The sequence below is a fragment of the Corylus avellana genome, chromosome 3, assembly GCF_965113065.1.
Source record: "Corylus avellana chromosome 3, dhCorAvel1.hap1.2, whole genome shotgun sequence".
NCBI classification, from domain to species: Eukaryota; Viridiplantae; Streptophyta; class Magnoliopsida; order Fagales; family Betulaceae; genus Corylus; species Corylus avellana.
In genome coordinates this window covers 8,910,272-8,921,213 of record NC_142492.1, presented here as the reverse complement: position 1 = coordinate 8,921,213, position 10,942 = coordinate 8,910,272, and the positions used below count along the sequence as shown (strand labels likewise).

The following is a 10,942-nucleotide window of genomic DNA, read 5'->3' as shown; positions in this document are numbered from 1 at the left end:
TATTGTTAGGTTTTGAATTGCCAAATTCAGTGACAAAATTAATTCATCTGCAATCCCGTCAGCAGTGCATATATACGAGGTGTTGTGTCAAGAGAAGACCTAGAAGATGTGGTTAAGTTTAACCAATTATAATAGAAGACCTATATGATATGATTAAATTTTATATCCTGCACATGTATCAGTATTCGGACGTTGTTAGGTTTTGAATTGCCAAATTCAGTGACAAAATTAATTCATCTGCAATCCCGTCAGCAGTGCATATATACGAGGTGTTGTGTCAAGAGAAGACCTAGAAGATGTGGTTAAGTTTAACCAATTATAATAGAAGACCTATATGATATGATTAAATTTTATATCCTGCACATGTATCAGTATTCGGACAATAACTTTTGGCTCGAGAATCAGATTGAGGTGAAACCAGCGGCATTGGAAAGCTAACACAAAATTATACAAATCTTTGTGAAATAAGATTTTCAAAATTCAAAAGTTAACTATGCCAAAATCGTCTTGCAAGATAAGGAAGAAAATTTGGATGAATCTTATTCCAACTAGAACTAGTTTTTCTTCCCATTTTAACTAGTACTAGGTTTTCTTGTAGTCTATATATAGAGAGCTGTTATGCACGAAATTGTAAGGAATTCCACCTAAGAATTCCATGTGCTAAGAGAACGTTTAAGATATTGAGCGTTAGGGTTAGTCTCTCTTAGAGTTAAAGGTTGTGTTTTCATCACAGATCATATACAATCGAAGTCTACTGAAGTTCCGGTAAAGAAGATCAAGTAGAAGGATTGTGCCAGATGTTTTGGAAATGGCTACTGTGGTAGAAGTCAAGTGGGTCCCTTGTCTTATGCAAGGGAGTGTTAATTGCAAAGGTTTTGTAAGTGTGAACTTCTTGTAATTCTTATTATTTTATAGTGAGGTTCCTCTTCGTAACCAAAATATTTGTGTCTCTGTGATCTATTGTTCTACATATTTTGGTTGTATGATTGTTTAATTTTTAATTCCGCGTATTATTTGCATACGCCTATACAAGTCCCTTATTGGTGTCGTTTGAAGTCATATATAGGTTTTTCATACACACACACACACACACACATATATATACATCAATTTTTGGGGCCGTTGTTGGGGACTGCTCAACGGTTTCATTATCTAAATTTACGGATTGATTTTAGCTTAGTAATTTATTTTTCTGTTTTAAGTTGCTAACTTTAATTCTGTTTTTATTTTTTTTAGAATTTGCAAACAGGTTCATAGTTGCCTTCTCTGTGACTGCGATCGAGCACAGATCACATGCGATCGAGCGCACGGACGCACTCTAGCAAGAATCAAGCCAGCAGCACTTGAGCCCCCCCCTCCTATGCTTGCTCCCATCTGCGGCAGTACGCTCGAGCGCACCTTGCCGTGCGATCGAGTGCACTAGCAGCAGCCTGCATCCAAAACCCTAGGTGCATCTAAGGGTCGTTTGTGAGCTTTACTTTTCTGTTTTAGCTTAGTTTTTCTTTTCTTTTTACTTTTTATTTTATTTTTTTATGCTAGGTCGCCGTTCTTTGTCTTTTCCATTAATTCCTTGTGTCCTTGAAATTAAACACACTCTTAGACAAATTAAATCCTAAAGGACTTCTAATTTGCTAGAAGAGCATCTCACTGAGACCATGGGAGAAGGTAACCACGTGGCTTTGCAAGATCTTTATCTCCCTACCACTTACACTACTCCCACATGTCTCCGGCTGCCGGAGGTTATGGCAGCCCATTATGAAATTAAGCTCAGCACTATACAAAGTTTACCTTATTTCCTAGGGCTTAGCATTGAAAACCCTTATGACTTTCTCAGTGATTTCGAAGCAATTTGTTCTACCATTAAAATGACGGGATTTACTAAGGATGCCCTAAGGATGCGTCTTTTTCCTTTCTCCCTCAAGGAAAAAGCCAAACATTGGTTCCAGTCCTTAACACCCAACTCTATCACTTCTTGGGCTCAATTGCAGCAAAAATTTCTTAAGAAATATTTTCCCATACGAATGACCAATGACACTAGGAGAGCTATCACTAGCTTCTCCCAATATGGGGGAGAAGATTTCCATGAGACTTGGGATAGGCTACAGGACTTACTTAGATCATGCCCACACCACGCTGTTCCGAAATGGCAGCTAGTGCAGTGTTTCTATGATGGCTTGACCAAGTCTAATAGAAAAATGGTAGATGCATCTTGTGGGGGAACATTCATGTTAAAAAGCGAAGATGAAGCATGGTCTATATTTGAAAATTTGAGTAATAATTCTCTTCAGCAGGTTTCCACCAGACGAAGGGCACCAGCATCTAAAGCACTCAAGACAGAGAGTTTGTATGAAGCAGGCCATTCCCCAAACATGGCCACCCAAGTGGTTGAGGCTATCACCCAGAAGCTAGATCAAGTTTTGATGACTGCTGGTTTTGCTCCTAATACTGCCCACATGCATACACCACATGAATCTTGCTCATTTTGTTCTAGTCCTATGCATCATGTAAATAACTGTCCTCTTGCTGGAAATTATATTGATGTTGCTAATGAGCAGGTTAATGCAGCTTTCTCCAGACTGGGTAATGATCCGTATTCCAATACCTACAACCCTGGATGGAGAAATCATCTCAATTTCTCATGGAAAAACCCAAATTCGGGTAACTCAGCCCCAGGGCCACACAATCAAGCTCAATCCAACAGGTAGCCCTACCAACCTCATTCCACTTACCGGCCTCCATAGCAGCAATTACCAGGCCGCACCACCTCACTCAAATTCTAATTTTGAGGATCAGATGCTAAAAATGATGAATGAGCTGATCGGCCAGGTGGGCGAGATAAAGCAGACGATGAAATCTCAACAGGAGATAGTGAGCTCACATTCCCAATCTATTGTCAAGCTAGAAGCTCAAGTAGGACAACTTACCAACACCCTCACCAGAAGAGACGAAGGAAAGCTTCCAAGTTAGCCAGTGGTAAATCCTAAGGGGCACTACATGGTAGAAGGAAGCACATCTTATCTAGAGCAAGTTCAAGTCATCACCACATTGCGAAGCGGAAGACTGGTTGACAATCATGTGAAAGAAAAGAAGGATGAACAAATTGAGGCTCCACAGAATCTGCATCAGGACAAAGGTAAACAAGTAAGCATCGAGGCATCTTCATCATCTGCTCCCACTCCTGAGGTACTATATGAGCCTAAGGTCCCATTTTTAGAGTGGCTCAAGGCACTCTCCCACTTCGGGAAACACAGAGAGAAGATACAAGACATGGCGGAAACCTTCAAGCAAATTCAAATCAACATCCCACTCCTTGATGCCATCAAGCAAATTTCAGCCTATGCAAAATTTCTCAAGATCTTATGCACTCAAAAAGAGGAAGAATCGGAAGCACATTCCCAAGAAGGTCATTCTCACCAAGCAAGTAAGCTCTCTGATTCAGCATAACACTCCTCCAAAGTTCAAAGACCCTGGAGCGCCTACAATTTCGTGCGTCATCGGAAACACTGAGATTGAGAGAGCTCTACTTGACTTAGGAGCTGGTGTTAATTTGCTTCCATACTCGGTATATCAGAAAATGGGCTTAGGGGAATTGAAACCGACGAGTACTGTCTTGCAATTGGCTGACTGCTCGATCAAGAAACCCCGTGGGATTGTAGAAGATGCCATTATCAAGGTGGACAAGTTCTACTATCTAGTTGACTTTATAGTTCTAGACACAGAACCGGTCTTAAATCTAGAGAAGCAGATTCCTATCATCCTTGGGCGTCCTTTCCTCGCTACAACTAATGCATGCATCAATTGCCAAACTGGAGTAATGAAGATCTCTTTTGGGAATATGAAAATCAGATTGAACATCTTCAATGCCTTCTAGAATGCGCCTGATCAAAATGCATGTTTCTTCTTGGATGACATTGGAGAAACTGTTGAAGACCCACCTCCTGATCCTCTATCTAGAGCACCATCATGGAGAAACCCATCGAAGCCTATGCCTCTCACTTCAAGTACTCCACCACCTGATGACAACCCCACATGGGACATATTTCATCCAGAGGTTGCTGAAGTGGATTTCATTGGGGTGGAAATTTTTTTGGCAAATTCCTTGGCTACCCCAGTTTTTGAGAACTCTCATAAAGACAAGAGATTGATCATGAAACCAGTTCGGGATAAACACTCTGAACATCGTCATGGGGAGCATCAAGACCTATTAGCTGGGGGAAGCAGTTTCGGGATGTTAAGGGAAATCATCTATCTTCCTTATGGAGTGCTACATGATCATAAAGAAGAAGGGATGAAAGAGCTTGCTTGGACTTCTAAAGGATCGAGGTAAGATCCTTTGGAACTCGTACTTCAATTGAGAAATACCTCATAGGATTGAGTGCAGGCCTTATGTGCTCAACTCCTCACTTCACCAGGGTACATGATCTCCATCCAGGTTTATTTTATCCATTGTTGCTTCATTATTTGATTATATTTTTACAACAATGTATGCACTTGATTGGTATTTGGTTGGAGTATCACTTTTTTTTTTAGGGACATGTGTTTTTGCATACAAGTTTGGGGGTGTGATATGCCCCCATCTGCTCATTCAGGTATTCTTATACTCTTGATCTTATTCTTTAGTTCTATGCATACATTGGGGACAATATATGATTCAAGTTTGGGGGTATCGAAAAACAAAACACAATCCATTATTATTGTTATGTCATTCTTAAGCATATGGTTGAGCTTTGATTTTGGTTTGAAATTCATTGGTAAGCTTAAAGTTGTGAACACATGATCATATGACTTAGGAATTTTGAGTCTTGTTACTTACCTTTGGCAACATGAGATGCTTATTGTTTCAATTTAAATCTATCTTGAGCACACTAGCACATGTTTGTGAGGTATGGATTTTGAGACCAATTATGTTTGTTTTCAATGTCTTGAATTTTGTTGGGTGACATATTGGATGAATAACTTTGGCATTCTATATATATATATATATATATATATATATATATATATATGGCATTTGATAAAAAAAAAAAAACAATTGTTATTTCTTAAGTAATTTATGATATTTATGGAAAAGAAACATCTATTGTTATTTCTTATTGTTTTCTTTTTCTTAAGATAAGGTACGATTTTATTTGTAGATGTAAAGGAGGTCTTTTTATGTTGATCAGAAATGCTCGAAATGTGAGATGAAATCCAATAAATGAGGTTAAATGATTGGAAATTCTAGTCATGAATGTGTTTTGCATATTATGTACTTTGCATAATCAATTTTGGATGCCTAATTGTAAGATATTTTAATCCGGTGGGCTTTGAAAATAGATTAGTTGGGGTGAAATTCAAGCAACCTAAGATAGAGGAGTTGTGGGGCCTATCTGCCTGGTGCAGTTGAGTCCCACATCCCAAGCTATTACAATTGCTCGGGATAAGTGGGTCCTGCAACTCTCCTCTCTTAGACTGTCCAAAATTTCACAAAAATTCAGACAACCCAATAATAAGGAATACTCTTCTACTAGGCCCACTTACTCTAGACAATTCAAGATGTGTTGTTCACTTGCCTGAAATAGGTGAGCTTCATAATTTCCTCCTAATGAGGCTACCTAAATTATATACAATTTGGATAATCGATTGTAGACAATCACAGTCCAAAAGAATTAGTCATTGTAAAGACGTAATGTATGCTTATACCATCCCAATACTCATAATTTAGAATATCACATCTGTGTAGCAAGGCACATTTAATGATAAAACCCCCCCTTTTTTTTTTCTTTTTTTTTTTTATTGTAAAATGCACATTTGGGTTTCATATATTTATCATGGGTTGAGGACCACTTCAAGGGTTATGGGCTTCCATAAAAAATTAGAGGGCAATTTTAACCCGAAAAATGATCATCCTAATGTGAGCCAAACTTACCATACACAAAAGGTGAATGAAGGCCTAAATAAAGATGCATGTAAATCAAACCAAAGAGCAAAGAGTAAAGAGCTAGCAAAGAGTCGAGCAAAGTAGGACTTGGCTTGCACTAAACGAATACGACTGCAAAAGGCCCAATATTATTTAGTGAGAAATCAAAGGTTCACTTGGCATGAAAGCCCAATATTATTTAGTGATAAATCAAAAGGTTTTATAAGACAAATTAGATTTATGGATTAAATCCACTTAACTCCCTCAAACTATCACCTCAATGACAATCTACCCCCTAAACTATCAATTACGACAATATACCCCACAAACTACCAAAACAATGACAATGTACCCCCAATTTTTTTAAAATGACAAAATTACACTTACTAAAATAAAAACAAAAATACTAAAATTTAATTTTTTTTTTCAAATTTTTAAGGGCATTTTTGTCTTATTGAAAATTTTATAGGGGTAATTTCGTCATTTTGCTAGCATTAGGGGGTATATTGTCATTGTTTTGGTAATTTGAAGGGTTAAATTGTCGTAATTAATAGTTTGGGGAGTAGATTGTCATTGGGGTGATAGTTTGAGGGGGGTTAAGTAGACTTTACCTTAGATTTATTGATGAAATTACTAAAAAGTCCAGAGACAATGGAAAAACCCGGACCCCATACTTATGTTCCTTCCCACTTCCTAGACTACCCTATGGTTCCAATAATATTATTTTAGATCTTTGATTTTGACAATAGTTTTAGAATTTATAGGGTAATTTTGACCTAAAAAAGTTAGCATCCATCCTCCAATGACCCAAACTTACCATAAACAAAAATAGGAAGGCTGAATAAAGATTTGTGTAAATCAAACCCAAGAAGCAAGCAAGGTTGAGAAGAGTTGGAGTACTAGTGTTATCGAAATTCTAATTTTTTGCAATGTTACATACAACTCTGTTATTTTATTTTTATTTTTTTAATTCTAACAAGGGTGTTTTCAAAATACCCTCATTTTAAAATTAAAAAAAGAAAAAGAAAAAGAATGGCCCGTCGTATGACACTTTTAGAAAAAATAAATAAATAATTATGGGTAAATTTGAAATTTTATAAAAATTTTAGGCGTATAGAATCTATTTCACACTTTTTAATTTGTCTAATTTAATTAACTCCAAACCAAACACTATCGGAGGGTGACATTGCAAAAAATTAAAAGTTTAATGCACTAAATTAAGAGTCTTTGAACTTTGAGAAAAACATTACAAAAATAATAGAAATTCAATGGATTATGTGAAACTTTCCCTTTCCGTTTTATTTTGTTTCTTAAAATCCCATTCCCACCCATTGAGTGTCGTATGCAACTTGTTAGAACATGATCTTCACTCCGTGTGTAGTGTGGGCCGTGTGGCCACTTCTTATTACCATGACGCCCATAATGTGTGATTGTTAAGGTACGTTTATGGTTCAAGTTTGCAAACATAAACATACCCAAATTATCATTCCAAACTATATAGATATATATAGTTTATTATATGTGGTCACATACTATCCTAATGTTAATGGTGATATCATTTATCAAGTGTTCACTTGGGCTTCAGTCAACGTCAGACCCCCTCAAGTCCATCAAGACTTGTTTACCTTTCGGGTTGGACTATAACCATTTGTACTGTCAGATTAGCCCCTTCTTTCTCAAGAAAATCTTCAATTGGTGGCCCCCAATTATCTATCTATTAATCTGTATATCATCTTCCTCAATGTTAATCAAATGCTTGCATCTAAATTTTTTGAAATGCAATCGTCTTATAATATAAGAAACATATTAGTGAAGATTGGTGATTATTGCATGAATTTATATTAATTCCAATTAGAGATTCAAATGCTCGTTGAACTCAAATTCCCACTCATGGAGCATGCTGTGTTGTTGTGAGACAGGACATCTTTGTAAGTTTCATTTCTTGATGATTAGAGTATTTAATTGGGATATTTCCAACGAAAAAATGTAAATTTTTATGTTGCTACGTGCAAAAGGTTGTCAATTATTTTTGTCCTATTATCGTCATTTTTTTTTTCTTATTGTCATCATGGGTCAAGCCAGTAACTTTATAATTTGATTAAACTCTTACACTCCGTTGCATTTTAATAAATCACTATTAAAATTTCTGTTTGCAGAGAATGAAAATGATATGAAATGATGAAATATTGTGAGTTAGCGTTGCAAGATTTCAAGAATAAGATGCAAGAAATCAAGTTTCCAGCTTTAATGTTCTTTTCCAACTATCTGTCAATCAGGTGGATTCTCTTTAAACGGGAGAGAATATAGATGTCAGAGTGTTATTAATGCTCTAGTCTGGACTAATTTTTGGAATATCGCAAAAGATTATGCCATTTCCTTCCGCAGTTACAAGTTAAGGGCTCCAACAATTCGAGAATTTCGTGTATGAAAAATGATGCTTCAAAGTCATATTATTCCTTGATTTGTTCAGAGAACCTGCTAAGGTTCCTATTTGCTTTATGTAAAGAGGATGTTATGGATGATTTTTTTTACTGCAGAATGGCATTGGTCCTGATGGGTTTGGCATCATTAAATTCCAGGCAGTCACGCATTTCTCTCAACGTGGACACATGTACCTCATGATGCTACTTGCATTGAACAGCAATCACTGGTGCAGCCTTTTTCCAGTGCCCACCAAAACAATCAAAATAAAGAGTCATGCAGACTCAAAGAGATTTCCTACTTCAGTTTCAAAAGGTTTGGTACCTTTATAAGACTTTTTAGGTACTTGATGAATAGAACCAAAACCACAACAGAGGTACAGCACTCTCACATATGCTCCTCCTTTGAGGCCTATTTTCCAAAGAATGGTTAATGTGCAGATTCTTGTATTTGATCAAAGTTATGACATACCATATTTATTATTGCAGAAAATAAAGCCTTTTTGTTAACATCAAGGGCTTTACAATGGGATGCATTTGCATGAAGCAGCAAATTAAGGGCGAAGATCCGGCTGTTCTCGCCTCTCAAACGAGATGTAAGCTTCATTCACTTTTCATTTACTTATTATTCTCAGGCTGGAATCTCCTTTCTGGGTTTTACTTGTTAAATGAATCTGTATGCCTTGCATTCTTGCAGTTAATGTGACCGAGGTTGAAACTTTGTATGATCTATTCATGAAACTAAGCAGTTCAATAGTTAATGATGCGGTCATAAGCAAAGAAAGCTTCACCCTTTATTCCTAGGCACCACTTTCTATGCATGAACATATAGACTTGTAATATACAGATGCAACAAAATTTGATATGAAGTTGGCAGACCTGTTCAGATAATATTTTACATTCAAATTAATTGTTTTAAGATTGGCTATTTTAATCCCAGATTGATTTGAATCTTATTCTAAAACATATAGTAAGCTTCTTTCAAAGGGCAGTATCCATTCTGATCTCAGTTTCGAGATTGCAAGAAGAGTTTCAGCTTGGATTATTCAGGAATAGCAAGAATCAAAGTCTCTTTGCAGACAGGGTCAGCTGCCTGGCCTTAATTTTGATTTTAAGATGAAATGTAGGGGCAGAGTGACATTTTTGAAAAGAGTTGAATGACAGGATATCTGATAACAGAAATTTTGGCCACAAATCATCATTTTTCTTGATTTCTTAGTCTTGTTTTCTCATTATTTAGTTGTTTTTTATTCATTAACTTCATGCCATTTCTGCCTTTTGCTTTTTTGTTCTTAAACTGCGGCTCATTTATGTTTTTGTTCAACAAAATTACATGTTGTTTTTGGTCCATGTTAACAGTCGTTTTTTTAAAACAACATTGCCATCTTTAGTACTCCGTTCTTGTTTTATGACTACATGTCAAAATGCTGAGACAAGAATGTTTTTGCTTGCCTGAACTTAACAAATTTTCCAACTATTCGACTCCAAACATGATGGGGTGATAGAATTTGGGGAGTTTGTTCGATCTCTGAGTGTCTTTCACCCAAAAGCACCTAAAGCCGAAAAAATAGCTTGTATGAATTTCTTTATTTTGTGAGTTCTTGTGTGTGTGTGTGTCTAAAGAATGTACTAAAGCTTTATATCAGATGTTGCAGTTTCTTTTCAAGTACATGATATATTGCAAACAGGCTTTATCAAACTTGAAGAGGTAATAAGTAATATTTTGACTTAATTCTTGTGATTGGAGCCACGTCAGCCACTAAAATAATATTGTAACAGCTTTTAATCACATGCTAACAAGTGTCAACAAATTGTAGAAGAGTTGTAGGTCTAACATTTTTCATAAGAAAAACTAAGCTAAAAGGCCCCTAGAGCTTGGTTAAGTTACAAAATAATGCATGGCAAGGGGAAAAGAAATTGAAAACTAACATACTATGCTGTTCACACTCGTGAAAGGTCAAGGAAATGCTTTGGCACTTCTGAAGGATTTGGACATGATCCTTTCTGATGATATCATTGAAGCCATTATTGATAAGGTATGGCTTAAGATGGCAGCATGTGTAAAAATCTATGCAATGATGTTTTCATTGAGTATACCTTTCACTCCGCAATTGTACAGACATTTAGGGAAGCAGATTTAAAACAAGATGGAAAAATTGATATGGAAGAGTGGCAGGAGTTTGTGTCTCGCAATCCATCCATACTGAAGAATATGACTATTCCATATCTGAAGTAAGTCCCTTTCATCTTGTTTCTTGGTTTCTATTCATCTGATTTGACCTTGAAATCTTTGTTTCAGATTCATCCATAACCATTCATTGCAGGGACATTAAAACTGCATTTCCTAGTTTAATGATCATATCAGACTTTGAAGATGACATGAACAATCTTTTTTTTTTATTTTTTTTTTTATTATTATTATTAGCTGATGGGAATGATTTGTTTTTTTTGTTGATATGTATGTGTTTGGAACTGACTTTTTTATGAACTATGTTGGGTGTAGATTCGATTTACTATTAATGTTCATCGATTTGAGTCGAGGGTTTTGTTTGGATTGTTGGTATATGTAAGTATAAGAACTTTGTTGGTATATGTAAATATATCCATGAACTAACTATTGTTT

At 36.2% G+C, this 10,942-nt stretch overlaps 1 protein-coding gene across 2 annotated transcripts; it reads left to right on the top strand.

Moving 5' to 3' along the window:
• The first annotated feature begins 8,845 nt into the window (after nt 1-8,845).
• On the top strand, nt 8,846-10,555 carry LOC132173399 (calcineurin B-like protein 7). Of its 2 annotated transcripts, none has more exons than XM_088514241.1 (7): nt 8,846-8,915; nt 9,017-9,103; nt 9,348-9,404; nt 9,786-9,893; nt 9,975-10,034; nt 10,282-10,355; nt 10,439-10,555. In XM_088514241.1, exons 1-7 carry the CDS (start codon nt 8,846-8,848, stop codon nt 10,553-10,555), a joined length of 573 nt encoding a protein of 190 aa, XP_088370367.1. The 2 variants fall into 2 exon arrangements, with proteins under 2 accessions (XP_088370367.1, XP_088370366.1); XM_088514240.1 differs by having other exon boundaries at nt 9,345-9,402; nt 9,784-9,893.
• The last annotated feature ends 387 nt before the right edge of the window (nt 10,556-10,942 follow it).